The sequence below is a fragment of the Nymphalis io genome, chromosome 13 (assembly GCF_905147045.1).
Source record: "Nymphalis io chromosome 13, ilAglIoxx1.1, whole genome shotgun sequence".
In the NCBI taxonomy this organism is placed as follows: Eukaryota; Metazoa; Arthropoda; class Insecta; order Lepidoptera; family Nymphalidae; genus Nymphalis; species Nymphalis io.
Genome location: NC_065900.1, coordinates 10,685,290 through 10,706,549, shown reverse-complemented (window position 1 = coordinate 10,706,549; position 21,260 = coordinate 10,685,290). Strand labels below are relative to the sequence as shown.

Here is a 21,260-nt window from a genome sequence, read left to right as displayed (position 1 = left end):
GTAAATCATTAAGCTTATCCCATTGTTTAATTTTACTGCCGTGTTCAATATGTGGTAATATAGACTTAGCATGTATTTAAATGTTTATTTCTAACTTTTATGAGTTCTTTCCCAAGAGTGACTGCAGTGGCGAGACAGCCTCTCTTACAACAGCGCCACGTTGTCCTGTACCCCGAACTATATTCGCGTCTGAATCTACGAGATCCTACAATTAAACACGGGTTTCCTCGTGGTCCTAATCCAAATCTAACATCTGTGACAGAAAAACAAATCTTATAAGTATCACATGATTATGAATACCAATAAATTACATTTTAGAAAAACGTTTATAATACTAAAACACAGTTTACTTTAAGCAAAATTTAATTAATATACATAGCTGTCTATGATAAAACAAAAAAATATCCAAACGATAGTCAAAAATAACATTTGTAAGTAGAAGGTCATTCTAATGAATGAAATATATAATAAGGCTCTTAATTTACGTACTAAAAATATCACCGAATTACGTATCGTATTGAGATATCGTCGAAAGCTACGCCTATTACTCTAAAACGCACAGCTTTTCGAATTATATACATAATCTTTTAGAGATCATTAAATAAGTAAACATTCATCATTTTTGTTTATAAACAATTAACTAGTTTATCGTTTAACAATTCACAGCTAAGACGTCACTTATTGGATGGAGATCCGCACCTACAATTATGAAACCAATTTCCACAGCTGAAAAAATGTTTTCGTATTATATACTATGATAAAACTTTTTCGTTTAGGTTATCAACGTTTCCGTGAGACTAATGATCCTTTTTCTCCTCTGTAGGTTGTTTAGGCCATAAATCTGTTTTGGGCAAGATTCTTGGGAAGTTTAAGGCATGAAGAGCTAATGATGCCGCTCGAGGCGATGTTATTGGAGATGGCAGGATGGCGGATGTAACAGTGGGGAGAACTGATACAGCTTGGGATCTAGGCCGTAGTTGGACGAAAGCACCGTTCCCGCATCGTGCATGCGATGGCGGTGCGTGATTGTGTGCATCGCCTGATGCTATTAGCTTGCCCGCCATGAGTCGCACCCTCGCTCTGCAACCCATATGCTTCGAGGAACAGTAGAAGAATCTTCCACCGACTTGAGAATACGTAAATCCTTTTAGCACCAAAATATATTTCCCTTTTTCCGTAGGTATGAACTGCACGTCTGAAATGCCAACTTTTTTTAGTATCAAGTAAAACAGTAAACCCGAATTATGTTATTGGTAATCTTCAATAAAAACACAGCATAACTTTCCTAAAAAAATATTTATTCGTTTTAAAAAGTATTTTAACTAAAAAAAAGTTGCTATTCTTTTTTTTAAAATAATTTCAATAATAATACTACTTTAGTCATTAGATAGATATACTTCCGTGAGAAAAAAACACTTCCGTCAATGAAAAAAGTTTCTTTTCTAATCGTGTTGAGAGGATGATTTTATATTATATACCTTTCTTATATGAAATTTCGCAGTTACACTTTATAATAAGTGCCATCTTTAATTAAGTATCGCGGCGGCGGATGGTTGTGTTCAGTGTTGACTTTGACCACTTGACCGTTGGGCTTATAGCGCACCTTCGCAGTACAACCCTGAGCCTTGGAAGAGCAGGACCAGTGAACGGTATAGTTGATCTGAGAATACGTGTATCCATTCAGCATCAGAAGGAACTTCTTACCGCTCCTGGTCGGTATCAGGACAGCTTCATTCTCTAAAATTCAAAACATTTCTTGTCAATATAATTTGTTACAGGTATGTAAGTGTAAAGTAGGTACGTAAGTTGAGTATATTTAAAAGTAACTTTAAACTAAATTAAGTAGTAATTCTCGACTAACGTTGTCCGGACTTAATATAAAAGTGTGCTTTACTCACATTCAATGAAAATTTAAGCGACCATACAGCACTATGTGATTACTATCCCCATAATGATGTGGAAAACTATAAATAATACAGGCGTAAGTCCACAACATAGGCATAAGGGCATAGGCAGTCAAATAAAGTTTAAGAGATTTAATGTTGATTTGTTTTGCATAAATATTTATAATTTTGTGTGCAATGAAAAGTTAAACCATGAGAGTAGTTAGTACAAACTCTACTAATATAAACGATAATTTATATCATTTTATCTTTATTTGTATACTGATAGCTTTACGCATATAAGTGCTTGGTATATATTTGCAAAAACTATTGTAACTAGGTCGGTGTGTAGATCTCAATTAATTATAATAAAAATATTTTTTTCAATTTCAAAAATAAACTTTCTCAGTTGTAATGTAAATATATATATAAAACTATGTATGTATATATCTATGTATATATCTCGTTCGAATATATTAAATATACTATAACAAACATAACTGAATTATCTTCATGCTAATATACCTAATTAAGATATGCCTAATTAAATTTTACATATCTGCCATTACTGACAATATATTCAGGTGGTGAATGTGTGTGAATCATTTCAACGTGAACGATGGTACCATCCTCGAGACGTTTGATTCTAGCGTTGCAATTCTTTGCCCTTTTCGACGAGCAAATCCAATGTACACTATAGTTAACTTGAGAAAACGTATACCCGTTCACCATTAATAGAAATTTCTTTCCACTTTTCGTTGGTATTTCGACGACTTCATCGTCTGCAAAAATATTATCATTTATAGACTTTATCTAAAACAGTTCTACTTCTATACCCGCAGGCCAACAGAAATTAAATCGAAATTAATTTATAATAAAAATTATGGAAAATATATCGTATTAAGTAGCTGGTATTAAATTAATTAAACATAGAAACGAAATTTATTACGCAAGGGATTTTTTTTTTAATAGTTAGGCGGACGGGAAAATGGACGACCTTATGATAAGTGCTCACCACCGCTAATATACATTGACATTGTAAGAAACATTAACCATCCCTTACGTCGTCAATGCGAGTGGTCATATTTTATCAATTGTGTGTGTAGTGAATTAACCGCATCACATAGATATAGGCCTTTTTCGTTAGGACAACGTTCGTAACAAACGCATACACCGTTTTTTCGTAGACTTACGTTGCAGTTAGAGTTAACGAAAAAAACTTTTATTTTATCTGAATAATAAACAGTCTATGATCATTGTAAAGGTTAATTCTAAGCATTGGTGTTAGAATCTCTGAAATCGGATGAGAAGCTTCGGATATTATCTCCTATATCCATTCTTGACCTCTTTAGCTTAAAAGCTCTAATCTTATGCTTTACTTTGTATGTATTGATGCAAATAATAATAATGGTATCGTCTTTTTGTTTACATTGTTTTTCGTATTTTTGCACCACGCCCCAGACCGAGCAAACCTATATAGTATAAGAAGTGAGAGATTCCTCTACATTGGTTCATATTTTAAAAACAACAACACTTACCGAAATATGAACATAAGTTTTTTTATAGGTAGACAACCAATCGCTCAATGATAAGTAACATCTTTGCCCATAGATATTACATTACTATTGTAGTGTATTGTAGTATTACACTACTTATGTAGTGTCTTATATTATCTTATTACCTACTGACTATTTTACTACTACTAAAATATTTTGTCCTTTGATCCATTAATTGGCCGCTTTAAACTTCTAAACTGAAACACACATTACAAGGAAGTAAACTGATAAAAAATATCATCAAGCTATGGTGATGTTTACTCATTATTTATGCGCAGATATTTTCTTTAACTTTCACGCATGTTGATTATACCTTAAAAATCAACAGCCAATCGTTGTCCACTGCTGAACATAGGCCTCTCCCAAGGTGCGCCAAAGCTCCCTGTCCTCCGCCTTCCGCATCCAGTTGGTGCCCGCCACCTTCTTGAGGTCGTCGGTCCACCTGGCTGGAGGGCGCCCTACGCTGCGCTTGCCGATTCGCGGTCTCCACTCTAGGACTCGTCTGCTCCAACGGCCATCGGTCCTACGACATACGTGACCAGCCCACTGCCACTTCAGCCTGCTAATTTTGCAAGCTATGTCGGTGACTCCGGTTCTTTTCCGGATAATCTCATTTCTGATCTTATCCTTCAAAGATACTCCGAGCATAGCTCGCTCCATAGCACGCTGAGCGATACCTTAAATAAGATCTAAAATTAGGTTGCAGTGTTATATGTTTTTAACTCAGAAATATGTTTTTCAGTGTCTTGAAAGCCCACACGCCCACAAAGAGAGTTAAACTATAATCTCACTGTGAGTAGCAAATAAACAAACACTTACAATGAAGTTACATTATCTAGTGTTTAAGTAACAAATATGAACTAAATAAAAAACAATAAAATAATGATAAAAATATATTTAATGTAGCAAAAGGCATATAAATGCAGCAATAATCACATCTCGTACAACGTACATACATAATATTTATAAACACATCACATTATATGTAATATTTAAACTAATTAATACTTAAACGTGACGTAGGAACATCTCAGTTACCACCACACGACTAGAAAGTTTTGAACTTTGCGCAAACTAACCACAATGGAAGCACTTTTAAGACACAAGTTAAATTACAATTTATTTTGTTGACCATCAACATAGGCCTCGAATAATATAATTTATTTATATTAAGTATACAGGGCTCTTAAAGTCTATACAAATCTTCAGCTGTTCTAACGTATTAGCCGCCATCCCGCATTGGCGCAGATTGGTGGAATAACCTTGGAACCTTCTTTACGAGAGAGGAGGCTTTTGCAATGCTGTCGGACATTTTCCATTCACAACTTTTAAAATGGAAAAACAATTTAACATAATTTTATGTTTCATGAAAACAAAACTGAAAGTTGAACTGGACACTACTAAATGTTATGGAGTTACAAATTTATAATTGGCAAGACGCGACAAGAGGTAACTAGGAATTTAGCTATTAGTATTAAATATTTCGTGGTCCTGCATTGTAAACGAATTGTTAATAATAATATTCAGAATCTTAGGATACCTAGATGATGATTTTGAACTTTGATTCTTGCCGGCATTACGTCGATTAACATTTCATACATAACGTTTTCACAAAACAATTTAAAATACGTTTTATACATTAACGACAATTCCAGGTCAATCGTACGACTCTATAAAATACAATTGGTGGGAATGTACTGTACTGGCACGAATAATTGTATATTTAGATATAAAAGCTTTTACTGCGCATAATTCGCGCGAATGGCACTTTGCTATCTATGTTAATATAATAAAATAGGCGATTTTTTTTTATATGCGAAGGTCTCATAGACTAAGCTTACGTAAATTATTTTTTTTTATTAAGACTATTCTGTTATAATAACCGAAATACTATTAAATATGATATTATAACAATATTTCCTATAAACTAATAATAAAGATGTTCTTTGCGTTGTAAATGTATAAAAAGCATCTTACGTTAATAAAGAAAATGTACGTTGTTTATCGTTTATCGCTATTTAAATTTAACCTGTGGGAATACGGGACGGTTGAACTTTTATCTTATTCTAGATAACATTGACTAATTATTGTGCGTTTCAAAATGGTTGTAAATTATAATAAATGCAATAAATAACAGTTTTGTTACAAATTTAACTACTAAGGCTAAACTCAATACAATTCCCGATTAAAATTCAACACATTGTTTTCTAATACAAGACTACAATCACTGACTATACTTCTCCTATATATAAATACAGTTTACGCTTTCATGGTTTTAAAATAGCAACCATCAACTCATTAATAGTATTTAAGGCAAGCCTCTTTGGTCCTTTGTTAGCTAGGTGCTGGATCTTCAAGTAGTTCATAGCTTTTTAGTTTGCAAAAATATAAAAAAGGAACGTTCACCTTACTTCTATGTAATACAATACCAATGCGAATAAATTAATATTTTACTAGTCATTTGAACAATGATGCAGAGCTACCTCTAAGTCATAGAAAGAAAACTGTCGATTTCCCATTCGCGAATCTGATATTTGCGATTTATCTGAAAAACAAAAAAAAAAACAAAAATAAAAAAACTAAAGAAAACTGTTAAAATGGTTAGTAAATATGAAATGGGATGTGTTCATTTTGAGTAACTTATTAAAAAGGAAATATTATTATTAAATTCCATGTTGACATAATGTGGTTATAATTAAATAAATCAATATAATTTAGGGTAAAATAAAATATATTATTTTAAACATATTTATACAAACATTTATATGTTACTTATGTAACGGAAATGTTAACAATTTATTAAATAAACATAACCAATATTCGTCCGAAAATTTCATATATTTTTTTGCTAACGATACACATTTAATTTTCTTTATAGTTATAACAACCATTTTTTTAAATTAAATCTTTAAAAACGTATTACATAATTTAATTATGACAAAATATACATCAATATTCATTACAAAAATGCATAATTACACAATTCATATCACTATCTAGTACTGGTCCCTTAAATTTTAGCAACAAATTTGTATTTCGTATACAAAAATATCTGTAACATTAGACCATAGTAATAACATAAACCAAATTAAAAGTTTTTACTTGTTGTGTTTCTATCAGTATGCACTATCTGATACAACTTGGTATTTTTAGTTTCAATATTTCTATAGCTATTTGTAATTGTTTGCTTAGATATCGTAATTTGCTTAATGTTAATTTAAAAAAAAAATGTTGTATTCTAGGAAAGATCGTTTATGACTGAAATAAAAGAAATATCTAATTCGTACAAGGATTATTGTTGATTTCTTAGATTAACTTTTTTGTATTTTTTAATTTGTTAATTTTGATCTTATTAATATTCTATTTATATATATCGATGTTTAATAGATTCCATCAATTGTAAGAGTTTCTGAATTCAAGCACTACTAATCAGCATTGTTCAGTATTGATGACCAACGAAATCGGTATAGGTTTAAAATATATATATATTTAACTATGACAACAATATTAAGAGATATATATCTATATTTTCTGACTGACGCAATTAAATAAAAGTTAAGTACCTACTCTTTAATTATGTACGTCTAGTTATTGAAGCTATGAATCGTATATAGGGTTACTACATTACAAAAAAATTAACTGGTAATTCAAGTGTTAGTCAAACACATGAAGTCTTAAATAACTTAATAAAAATGTATTAATGTCGGTTAATAATCTCTTTATAATTTAGCTAATTTTTATTGCTTTTAATAGAAACTAATTTGTATTATAAAAAAAAAACTAAGAAGCGCGCCCATCAGTGAGTCGTTACTGGTCCCGGTGGTACAGTTACTGTACAGTGCAAGTTATACTGCCATGAATCTAAAATCACACCTAGAGATTCTTATCGTATACTACTCCTTCTCCGGGTTTACCCGCTTTCAATTATTATTTATACCTAGGTCTTTTATTCTGCGACTCGGTCTATCTTTTAAAAACCTAAACCTACATCAAATCTTAAATAATTAATTTGTTTGTGTTTATAAAACATCTAGATAAAAGTTTTCTAGTATATAAGAGAAGTTGTTCGATTTTCAAAAATATTTTTATTTCTTATTCTTATATATATATATATATATATATATATATAATATATATATTTTTTTTCTTATATATATATATATATATATATATATATATATATATATATATATATATATATATATATATATATATATATATATATATATATGAGCTCTAAAACCTTCTCCTCAAAAAGGGAGAGGAGGCCTTATCTTATCTTATCCCAACAGTCCCACTGTACATTTACAGGCTGTTACTTACTAAATATATGAGTTACATATGTTTTTAAATATTTTTTATATGTTATTTCTTATATCGTATCACGCACACACAGAGCAAATGCTAGCTGTGGTTGTGGTACCCATAACGCTTGACGATCATCCCAGCGACTGTGGTCAAACTGGCTATGCAATGTTTCCGCCTCTTTCTTCCACACACCCATCTCGTCCGGTCACCCCTCGTTCTCTCTCTGATGAAATTAACGCCGTTGTATATGATCATAGGATTTCCCCGACGCGACGTCACAAACTGAACACCTGCAAGCACTAATGGGAAAATTACTAATTAAAAAGGCACAAAGGTTAAAAAACAATATCTCAAAGCAAAAAGATGAATGGATGAATCCATTGAAGTTTTCATTCTTAAAATCCATACGATAAAATAAAAGCGTTTTCGACGAAATTTATCTGTAGCGATAAGATACATTGTTTTTATTTAAATGAACACATTGGATACTTGTTACTGTCAGCTAGGTACGCGGTACTAATACATGCATATTAGTCAACAGGTACACCTACGAGATACTTTAGATTAATTTTATTTTCAATAAAGGAAGGTCGTTAAAAATTAAAGTTATTCATTTCGAAAGCTGAAAAAATCTTTCTAATTTAAATTTCTTAATAGTATCAACACCATAGATTAAGTGCTCGGTTCATGGCCGCAACCGGAGACAGAAACTACATTAAAGTATAATATATGCCATCAAGTTTCCTGTCGCCATACCATCTACCACACCGGTATCAATGTATTTTTCAGAAAAATATCGTAATTTCATATATAATAATGGATGGATGTAATAAAATAATAACTTTTTGTATTATGAATAAATAATATTCTAATATTGTTGAATATCAAACATTTCCATGTAAACAATACATTGATCTCGTGGTATAAAATACGTGTAATGCCATCTAGTGGAAAATGGTCGCGACGCTTAATTCGTAATGTTACTGTGTCGTAAAGTACAAGCTTTCCTACATTCTGTTTTGAGGGCGCTGCTGACCAAGTTAATTTTTGATGATCATTTTATCTGAAATATTTTGTTATAGTGTCTATAAAATTACATACAGATTAGCCAGCCTTCATATTTTTACATAATAAAGTCCACTCGTTGTTCATATTTAAAATTTATTTAAAATTATATTTACCTAATTTAAATTATTATATTATAATTTATTCTAACGTCCATTTATTTTATTTTATTAAAACGAAAAACTACATATTTAGTAAAATAATATATGTTTTTAACTTAATTATATATTATTTCAATATATAATTTGTTGCATGTAAATTAAACAATTATATAACATAAAGTTGCAAACGTGATTCCAAAAGCTTTCAACGAGTAATTAACATTGCATTATTCTAGTTTATATGAAAGTGAAGTGTTATCAGAATGACGATTAAAGCAGTCATGAGAGTATGTGGAACAATAAGTAACGGATTTCTTGCTGCGAATGCGCTTCGTACAAATGTTAATAACTCCGCGGCATTCTCACGGAACGATGAACACGACTTCTACATTTAAATATTTTTTTCCTCTGCCTGCAACCAACACTGAGATAGCTAACGTAATAACTAGAGAACACGCTTCTATTAAAACGATAAGCTAACATATATATTGTCAATACTTGACTCAAGGGTTTCGGTCTTTCTGTGCAGAATGAATCGATTACCTATGAATTACATATTGTAATTACGTATATTAAACATCAATAATTTGACTAGACACAAGTACTTTTAAGGCTATATGCCTATTAAATTATTATGTAATATAAATCATACTACTAAATAAAAATATCTTTTGATTATTCCGTGATTTGGCTTGTATACGCCGCTCGTAATTATGCGAGCTCACATTTAAAAACGCCATGTTGAACTCATATCTGTAAAATGAACATAAAAAATAATGAAATGCAATAATATTACTCTTCTTAGTATAACCCAGTCAATATTCCGGCAAAACTAAAATACGTCAAGGTCTTTGTGTAAATAAAAAAGAAACATTTGAAGCGATTAATCCAAAGTTTTGCTGCATCGAAGACGATTTTACTGCACTGACCTATAAAAGTTACTTAAGAATACATTTATATATTAATTTAAGTAGAATTCTTGACGTTTTGACTCTTTTCTAGTTAATATGGAAATACCTACATAGTCACTACGTGTAATAAATTATACATTACGTGTGATACGCGATGTGTACCTCAAAACGAATAAGTGATTAAAAAATGCATTGCATATACAATGTATACTATTAACTTTAAATTTATACTAAGAAATTGTGTTTTGAAATTATTTAAAATAAATAAAACATCACAAGCAGTCACAAGCATCCATGAACGGACGTGACCTTACCACATATTAAGAACGATCAGCTATTTTATTTACCACGAAATAGGTACCACCAAACACAAAGTAGTACAAACAATTAGGTACCACCGATATATCTCTAATTAATTATAATAAAATAATCACTTATAATTTGAAACTAACTATATAAGTTATTTATTAGAGGAAGATCAATATTAATAATAAAGTCAGTCAATCTGTCTGAGCAAGTATTATATAAGAACGAGTAGAAATATATGAAAACATAATGAGGCTTAGTGGCAGTGATTGCAGGTCCACGCATGGACTCTTGGTAACAGAATTTAGCTTTAGATTTATAGAAAAACAAAACGGTCCTTGACGGTATTTTAATACCGCATTAGGCCCAAAGCCACGTCACTTACTTATATTCTACATAAACTTATATCAGATATAAGTTTATATAGAATATAAGTAGGTGACGATATATATTTAACACTTAATATGTGCCTAAAGAGCGCTCAAACAAAGTCGTTATACATAATAGTACATTAATTCTAGAGCACCTTATCTAGGTAATTATGCAAATCGCATACAACACTGTGAGCTCTCGTACGGAACTGTTCCTCGTATCTCGACCCTTTACATGAGAATTAAAGTCATAATTACGACTAATTTAGGGAATTATGACGGTTAGAATATATTTAAATTGTAATTAAATTTAAAACATTAATTTTCACATTGTTAATCATTGATTGTTGTATAGTCATTCGAGTGACTTTCCATTCAGTAATCAGGTCTAATAACAATCACTTATTTAGACAAACAAACCGAACGAAAGACTATTTTAAAAATACTATGTTTTACTCGGCTATTTTTTGAACAAACAAAACGTTCACTATTACTATTACCTCTTATTTCTTGAATTACCCTTAACAATGCACCACTTCTCAGTCTAATTTATATATACAAGATCAGCGGCTGATATCTAATAAAAAAAACTTTAATATAGTCGTAGAAGATATATATTATTTTTATTAGAATATACATATACTGTATAAATTCATTATTTTTAGTTCAAGAATGTTAAAAGCAGTGGGTATAAATGAGTTATTATTTATTTTAAGTATGAACAATATTTAATATTTATGATCAAGTATAAGTCACTATCATTTGAATTATTATATAACAAATTAGTGTATCGATATTCATGTTACCTGTCTCTAAAAACCAGTTACGTACCTCCAAAACCTTGTAAAACCACATTCCCGTTACTAGTAGTACTGCGTACTTTTACCTCAGGTATTTATTTTTTATTCGAATATATTGATGCTAAGGGCTAGGCTGACAAAAAACACGCTTTCAACATTCTATCTATGCCTAATATCAATAATGGTAAGGATACCTCGTCCCTTGAATCGTGTGTTAGCCCATAGACATCTATCTACCTGCAGCTGGCTATGGTGTATTGAACATAATCACCGCATTATACAAAAACATTTCAAATAGAAATACATCAAAAGGCAGGATGTCTAGACGTCCTTTTTTTTTATTTCCAAGAATGAGCAGGTAGATCTGTGTGAAACGCACCGGCCCCACCGACGATACATGAGGATTATTTTTTTTTATTCAAAATGCATTGAAGTTTCAAAAACATCTATTATTTTATTAAGAATACATTTTGGCACATATCGACATCAATTTCACATTAGAATTATTAGCAAATTAACTATAAATATATAAACTTATATCTAAATGGCAACTCGTAGGAATATTTTTTTTTTGTACTTATATAAATACTCATTTTTGATCACATTATTATTTCAATATTTTATTATTCAAACGCATGATACGATGTAAGTGGAAGTAACAAGTTTACAAAATAAGTTTCATAATCCCCTACTGACTATCTTTAGTTCAAAATTTAAAATACTTGACAAAATGTTTCTTTAACTATAACGACTTTGAAATGTTTCCAATTTAACTAGGACTAGATAAAATAGTCTCGATCGAAATTTTGGTAACATTACAAACAATTGTAGCATTCAGACAATCCAATGTAAAATTTTCAGGACCTTTCGGATACATCGGTATCCTTTTAGCGAAATATAAAAAAGCAGTATTACGCCATCGAACAACAACTTTATCGTTAAATAAATATAATATAAATAATTCCAATGCGCGATATAAAAACCGAAATGAAAGGATGTTATCTTGACAGTGTCGTTTGCTTTGTTACGTAATAAATTGTATTGTCCTGTTCAGTAATGATTTTAAAAAAAATAATTCGTTAATCGTCAAACATTTCGCTTTTGAATGCGTTCGTAAAAGTACTGGAAACTTTCGGCGGATGCGTGTGTATAGGCGGCTGTCCGAGCACCCTGTCGTACATGGTGAGTATAGAAGCCGGACAATTCCGAGACTTTCTCGAAGAGCAATACCACAGCACGCGCGCCTTTTCACGCCTTTTTGATGAGTTCACGAAGTACGTATTCCCCTCGAAGAACAGTAGTTTGCCTCCTCTCGGTGTGTACAGGTAACGGGCGCCACCTTGCAAGCACATTTCATTTGTTAAACGATCATTGTAATGATATCGTTGAAGTAATTGCAAATTATGCGCATAGACAAAGTAACATACCTTCATCTTTATAAGAGGCTAATAAAGTCGGTAGCGTGTACGTCGTCGTTAAAAATAAGTTTAATTAAGGTCACCAATTCAGATCAACACAGGCGTCGTACGCACTACCGACGATTAATATAATTTATACACCGATATAAAGAATAATTAAAGCCAAGAAAACACTCATTGTTTTAAATAATTTTAATAAATCTCGTTAACATAAAACATCTACAATGAAATTGTACTACTGTGAAAGGTATATATTTAATCAAGGTACATTGTATAACAGTTGCTTAAGGCTTTATTATTGCGAGGCGAAGTCTCATTTAAAAGTAACTGTAAGGTTTCTCTGAAAATACTCGTTAATAAATATTTTTGTAAGCAACTACACAAAAAGCAGGTGGTCAATATGGCTTGTAATTTGCTATAGATTCCTAACATTTGTTTTAAAGCTTCAATCGTATACGAAGCAAGCAATCGCACCGTTGTTTTGGCAATACCGCTATACTGCATGTTGGTGCATGTATCTTGCTAGCGCTGCGCCAGCGCCACACCAGCGCTGCTTCCTGCTGCCACACTTTTCTCGTCCTCTTGGCCGCGAACGCTATATATAACATAATAACCCCAGTTTTACCTATCTGGTGATATAGAAATTATTTTTAGCTGCAACATACTTTCAAATAGCATTCTACTATCCGACCTTCTTTCTATTTTAATTAAATGCTGCATAAGTACATCATTAAGATTTAAACTACTAAATCAATTATTTTCTCTATATTGGTGATTTTGTTATTATATGAAAAATACATCTGTGTTTTTTTTTCATTTTGCTACATATATTAATGTACTTTATAAGTGTAGGACAAATAAAAGATATAATATAATACATTGCAAAATAAACAGATTAAAAGATAACAAAAAAAAGACGCATCGTCTCGCGCTTGACTAATTTTTATGGCGGCCATTAAACACGGATGTTGTAGCTAAGTTATTGCGTATGTTTTGAGGGATGGCAGTGTAAGAGTGAGAGGCTGGATTGTATCGATTGCCCCACGAGAGCTAGTCGCGCATGCCTCGCGCGCCGCGCGCCCGGGGCTGGCGTGCCACGCACCACCCACGCCCGCCCGGGCACCCGCACCCACGCAATCGCGATACCACCTAGATCCGCGGGTTGTGAGATTGTTATATTTATGAAAACTTTCCGTCATCGAATTACAAAACTCTCTCAGTATATTTAGATTTCCAATACGTTTCGAATAGCAGAGGAATGATAGTTCTTAATATATAGATACGGTAATAAATGTTTAATATTACAGAAATTATACAATTATAGATTAATAAAATACAATTCTTGAAAATATCTTTAAACATTTTCATCAACGACTAGAAATATTTTAATGTGTTTCGAAACCAGAAGTCATCGTTGATGTCGTAATTAATCAAATTAAGTAAACAATTACATTAATACACTTTGCGTGACCTTATGGTCATATAACCATATCCTAATTAGATATTCCGTAGCCATACCGCCCGATCAACGACAAATTGAATATAATTCAAAAACAAACAATTCGCTGTAAACATAAAACTCAGCATCATTAGGTATCCTTAAAAACGAAATATTATATAGAGCAAAATAATTTGCGTAAACCGGGACGTTTTCCTCGTAGCCTACGCACACACTCGCAGGATAAGAAAGGGACGTACATCAAAATTAGGGCATACAGGGCGTAACTAGGCTGTAGCGCGGGAGACAGCAGGGTACGCCCATGCGATCCCCATGCCCTGCCGAACTTTCTTCTTTCATAACTTTGTAGCTCGTATTGATCCATCACAACTGCGCAATTCATATCCCCATATATACAACTGATATTGCAGCGGCCCGGGCAAACTACTTCAAAGTAAATCGCGACCCCAAAATCTGTATTGGATGACGATTATAACTATCGAATATTTAGGGCATATTCGTAGTGTTGACTTTTTATTTGACTTTCCTCTTTCCTTATACGTTTGTATCGGAGTTGGTATACTGTTGTTTGGTTATTATATGGTTTTGCCAATTAAAAAAAAAACTGACCTCATCGCCCGACTGAGAAAAACGATTTTATGAAATATTTTTACCGCTTTAATAAAAATAAATGAAATTTATTTATTATTGGAAAAAATATGCAAGATCCATATTACAAATGTCACTTATTTTTCATATTATTAATTAGATAAATTAACACAATATTATATATTTTTTCTTTAAGCCATAAAACATAACGAAAAAAAATATTTTTAAAATAAAAACCACTCTTAAAGATCTCATATCATTTAATAGTCCTTAACAGTATGTTATTAACAGTTTTATAGCATTAAAAACTTAATGAAAACCCTTTTTAGTGCGAATAAATTCAACCGTGTTTTATTTTTTTAGTTAAAAGTACTAACGCTGTTAAATACCAAAACCGTTTTTGTACATTTTATATTTTATATAAAAGTAAACTATCCAACAGAAAATAGCTCAAGATTTAAAAAAATACGTTTTCGAATTTTATATATAACTAAAATAACTCACAATATACTCCTCATTGTGTTGAAATTAAATCTCGCTCTCGTTATCAAGATAAAATGTTAAATATTTAGTTCGTTTTATTTTCTACGTGTTGTGTATCAACACTTCTTAAATATTGTAAGTATAATAAAATTAAAGAAGTTATACCTTTGTACTTGTTTTCAATTTAAGTACCAATTGAATGGAATAAGTTATCGTGAGTTCGATTTTTAATTATATCAATCCAATAAAAAAATACTTTTTGATTACAAAATTATGATAAGGATAAATTTCGTATAAAAAATAAAAAATAAATATGAAAAACATATAAATAAATGTTGATTTAAAAAAATAATTAAGTCACGAAGTATGTAAGTACTTAGAGGTTTTTTCAACAATATGATTAAAAAAAAAATTACACAACATAAATATTACGTAAGCAAGAATGAACGGCGCTCAAACGGTTTTGCTACCTATATCTATGATACGCATCTTTACGTCTTACGTACTTGCCATCGGGCGTGAAATAATAACTTGGAGGCCCGTGTATGTGTCGTCCACGCACCAGAAAAAGGACGTCACCGTCTCCAGTGTGTGCAGGGGCGGTAATGACGTCAGCACGGCAACCTGCCATATCACGAGAGGAACAGTACCATTGCTTGCGGCCGTGGGCCTGCAAGTTCTTCAGATAGAACGTGTAGCCGTCGTGCAGCAGTAGCGACTTCCCAGTCCTCGAAGGCACGTAGACAGCCGGCGCCAGTTCTGAACCCATCGGACAACATCAGCATGCTACTGAATATAACGACTACACTACAATCTAATTGCAACGATATTGTGAATAAAATAAAAAGCAAATTATAATTTTTATATGTTTAGTTTCTCTGTAATCATATACATTTTTACAAACTTTTAAATGAATAATTACTTTTATTCGCTTTATTTAAAACATATATTGCAACAAAAACAGTTGCACTATGTATGTACATAACATTGAAATTGTGTAGTTTCTTCTTATCGACATAAATATACTCAATATATATGTATAATAGATAGTGTGCAAATAATTCGGTCGGAAGATACAAGAAAATGTTTAACAAAGCAATGGAAATTTTCCAAACGAGAAATCAATTCGTGGAACTAAACATAAAACTAAGAAGTATTTTATTTCATTCAAATACAGTTTATTATATATTTTATCATTAAAACTCAGTCATTATAATTTCTTCCTCTCGTGAACAATCTTTCGGCGTAATGTATCCAGACATATATTTTGTGAATTTCGACCACCGAGAGGCGCTCACGTGTCGGATACGACGCACGAGTACGAGCAGGTCAGCGTGCATGGTTATGTGTCCCCTCCACCGCGACCACTTCACGCCGGTAGGTACGTACTGTGGCCATACATTGGAACTTAGTCCGAGAGACGCAATACCACAAAACTTTCGGTTGATTCCGATACGCGTTGTGGGCCCGGTACAAGTAACCGTTTAACGAAATTTTTGGGTAGCCTTTTTCGTTGTAAACAAGCCGCACTGGAATATGAAGTTAATGTTAATTTTACATAAATATTGTTACAAGCAATATGAATTTGTTTAAAATATCGTACCTTGGTTAAACTCGATAATACGTTCTTCTTATTGAGTAAAATTAGAAATTTTAGTTAGAAGTTTATACGATAACATTTCACTCAATAGACACTTACACTGTTTCAAAATAATCGATAGGGCAAAAATGAAAATTGACTAACGTCGACATGCATAATAAACGACTACGACATCCAATTGCTTCGCTATCATATCAAAATTAGTGGAAGAAAAATTACTTGTGTTAACAACACAAGTAATTTTTCTATGGCTGTCATAACTAATAATTTTAAAACATATTTTTAATGGTATTACTTTTTCTTGATGTCACCTGTTCAAATATGCGATTATTTCATACAAATATGTCTTCGGGTTAGTTTGCAATTGTAGTTCCTTCGTAGAATTTTGAATTAATAGATTTAATTTTAAATAATTCTGAATGACGTGTAAAGAAACTGTAAACAGTAACAGCTTGTTGCAGTTTCTTATCAAAAACAATTTATTAACCACCTTTGCAGTCAGGTATATCCTGACCTGTTATTCTTATATGTTAACAAACTTGTTGTACTCGTCCCAGTAATCTCGACCTCAGCCGAAAAGCCTCTTAATTTATTATTAAAAGCTTATCTCCTCAGAGTATTAGACGGTTCTACGGATTATTTGTTACATCATTGGCCTTATTTTTTATAATTATACATTTTTTCGGAAACATCACCGGGATTTTCCATAGAGTCCATCCTCTTGAATTACCCTTGCGAATTTATGAAACGTCTGAAATAATTAAACTAGATAATTGAGTTCTTCTTAAAATCAACTTTTACAGAAGAGTTAATCAATACAGATAGTAACAAATTACGTAGGGCTGCCGTTGAACTCGGGTACCAACCTTAAGGCTTTATAAATGGTGTCTAACTCAGACATTTCCGTTTGTTCTTCTATACTACTTAAACTAATATCTCTTCTATTATCTACGAAAGTTTGCCTACTACTAATAACTATCCTAGGTTCCTTCGATTTTCTTAAATGAAAAATCTTGGCAAATTTTATTAACAGGTTAGTTAGGCTAGGATTGAGCAACCACTAAAAAGAATCTAGTGTACTCACATGAACATGTTTCGGTCTCTCTGCGTTATCGATGTCTGGATACCTCTGGTGCAGCACTACTCGTAGATTCGGATGCTCTGGATGCAGCAGCTAGACAAGCTACGGCGGGGCTTCACACGATTACGGAAATCTTCTACGCGAAACGTTCCGCGAGCATCCTACCGACTGCGCCAATTAGGTAGGGCTGCCGTTGAGGATGCAGAATGAAACCGAACGAATTTAACTTATACGTTTATTTAAGTAATTGAATTTAACAATTAATTATTTCTAATTTCTAATACGTGACAGTCTGTTCGATATCAGAACAAAAAGTGAAGATCTGTAGTCTGAATTACATATTTATAACGAAATCGGTGAATCACTGAATGGTCCCCACGGTATGGTAATTCTTGGTAACACTCGATGTTCTTCTTTTGTTCTGGAGGTCTTGCGAAACAAAGCAGCGACGCTGGCAACAGGTGGTAGCTTCAAGGAATGCATGGTGTGATTATTTCTCAAGGTATGGTATTTCTTGGTAGCGCTCGATATTCGGGGAGGTCTTGCGATTATTTCTTAACAAACACACAAATATTAGTGTAAATACGACTGTAAGCAGATAAGTAATACATGTATACTTTTTTGTCATCATATTCCCGAGCTTTATCACTTTAAAACACAAGCAATTATATTATAAGCCATTATAACTATGTAAATAATATATAATATACCTAATACCATAATAATTTGTACATAATATACCTTATATACATGAAATATTTTGGATACACCATGAAGGCAACATGACGAGTGTAATGAAATCGCTCATTAATTTATAAAAAATTGTAATTACATTTTATTAATTTTGCATTTGAAATATTCATTCATAGACAAGAAATTATGCATAGTATAACAATTGCAGCATAACAAGCTAAAAGTTTTTAACTTTCTAAAAAAGAAAATTTATGTTTTAAGTTCTCTCGTAACCAACACATTTTTTTTTTTAATTTCAATATTTATTGTCATTTTAAACAAACTAATCACAATTTATTTAAACTGAATTACTGAATTTATTAAACAAATAACAATAATAAAAATACATGAATACTAATTCTATAAATGTCATGAATAAAACGGTGGACATTTCTGTTAAAAGATAAACGTAACGGTAAAAATACCTTTTGTTAACCTAATTTTAAATTGAAATAAAAACGAGTGTAATCCAATCATATCTACCATAACACAAATCATTAATTTAAAAATTACTTAAATACTAATCTTCTGCGTTTATCACAAGTTTGCATGTATAAATACTAGCACATCAACAAAAACATACCAGTGATATTTTTTATCCAGTGCCTTGTCTAAACCGTGTAGTTACAATTATTCCCACAGCGATGTCGCAGCTCCGAGAAGACGACATTCTTTCCGCACGTGTGAATCCTGGCCCCGCAGCCTCGAAAACACGTCCAACGTCTTTTACCCCTGTAGCAGGCGTCTAGCTTGTACCAGAAACCACCCATCTTTAGGAGCCGTTCTTCCTCCATATGATTGATTCTCGACGTGAATAATACTGCGTACAAAGGTAATTTGTGTTTACAATTAATCGCGTAGTGAGTCAAGAAGCAAGACATATTCACCAGTGCGAAGTTGAGCAGCGTAGCGAACCGTATATCGAATTTTCTTCCTTAGTTATAAACAGAAACATTTTCCAGCAGTTAAATGTTATCATGTTGTAACTTGTAAATACAATAAACGAAAATAAACAATCCAAAATTAATTATACAAACATATATATATTTTTTTATTTCATCTCCTGTAATCAAAAGGGTGATATGAATGAAAATATCGTCCTGAATATCATTTGATTTATGAACATTAATAAAATATCGCAATAGTCATTACATAATATAACTGCCGTAATATAATCATATAAAAATGAATTATAAATGAATAACATCGCTTTACACGAAATACAATAGTTATAGCAATACAAATAATTCCAAAAGAGAAGTCTAAGTTCTTTGGTTATAGTCTAGAGATAGGTACTTTCAGTACAAGATCATAGTCGATTGAGCTTAAGCCATTATAAGTGGTCACTGCCGGTAAGTAGATCCGTACTCGACTCTAGTGACGACGATCTAAACGCAATCACATTCAAATAATCTCTATTATAAAAACTATCGTCCGTATTAATTGGCTCACAAGCTGGTATACATTAAGGCTACACTATTCTATATCTACGTCTAAATAAAAATCATAAATATTGGAGTATTTCGTAACAATGTCTATCAGTCGTGCCGCATCCTACGCCGCGGTCAATAAATAGAATTTTGTAAAAAAGCTTCAACAAGATGGCTACACTATTATTAAAGCTATAGTTTGTATACATAACTTCTAAATACTTTGGTAAGAGAATATTGCACACCATGTTACACAGTTTATATATAATTATATATTTAGTTCCTTACTTTAATATTGGCCGCTAAGGCATTCGTACAAGGCGAACTTGGGGTGACTAAACGTCTATGTATTAATATTATATTTGGAGCTAATAACACCCACGAAGCAGTCTACTCAGAAATGTCTAAGTAAGCTTAGTATTATAACAAGTATAACAAGTAACAGTAAAAATAATAAAAACATACAAAAAAAGAGTTTTATAATTTTGGCATAACGCTATTTAGTAACTTAGGCAGTCTTTAAAGTATTTTCTTCATTAGTGGGCTAAATAAATATTCATTTCTGTATCGATTTGAGACAAACAAATAAATATAAATAATAACATAATACCATCATACAATCGTTTGGCGAGCGACACTCCAAGTATGCGCTTAATGTCTCCTGTCTAAGAGGCCGCGTACAAGGAGGTCGCGCCAGGCCTAGAGAAAGAGAGCGGCGTGCGGCGCAGGCGGGAGAACTGGGGCCGGTGCGGCGATCAACGTGCGAGGAGCACAGCTCTCCACAATTTTATACTTCCCCATCGGATCTACCTCGAATCTCCTCGATTCGTGCTTAGCTGGGTTATACGTCGCCGGATGATTGTGCGATCCTCGAAAATATACCAAGCGGCCGTCCCTGAGACATAGAGCAACTTGGCATCTTTCCGCTTTCTGATACGATCGCGCACATCTCCACGTCACTCGTCGTGGATGCGAGCCGCCGTCTTCATAGAAAATGTGGCCATCGGCAACCAAATGCAATCCGCCCCGAGCTGAACGTATATAAAACCACCCTGCAACAATTTACAATCTATGATATATATGCGAAAAGTCCCCATAACTCTATTTACTAACAAATAAGTAATTTAGTAAATTATAAAGTATGAAATATTTAAAAGATGAATTAAAT

General features: G+C 32.3%; 1 protein-coding gene across 42 annotated transcripts in view; it reads right to left on the bottom strand.

Annotated features, from left to right (window-relative positions):
* The window catches only part of LOC126772691 (modifier of mdg4), a 227,170-nt gene that overhangs the window by 175,188 nt on the left and 30,722 nt on the right, over positions 1-21,260 (bottom strand). The window contains exon 5 of one of the 42 annotated variants that reach the window (XM_050493158.1): positions 96-253. The exons of 35 other annotated variants lie outside the window; for them this stretch is intronic. In XM_050493158.1, coding sequence (XP_050349115.1) covers positions 96-253 — 158 coding nt within the window. Of the gene's footprint in view, positions 1-95; positions 254-782; positions 1,196-1,486; positions 1,738-2,408; positions 2,666-12,365; positions 12,641-15,355; positions 16,009-20,776; positions 21,145-21,260 lie in introns of those variants that run through there. 6 more of the 42 variants (XM_050493149.1, XM_050493178.1, XM_050493174.1 and 3 more) reach the window with 6 other exon arrangements.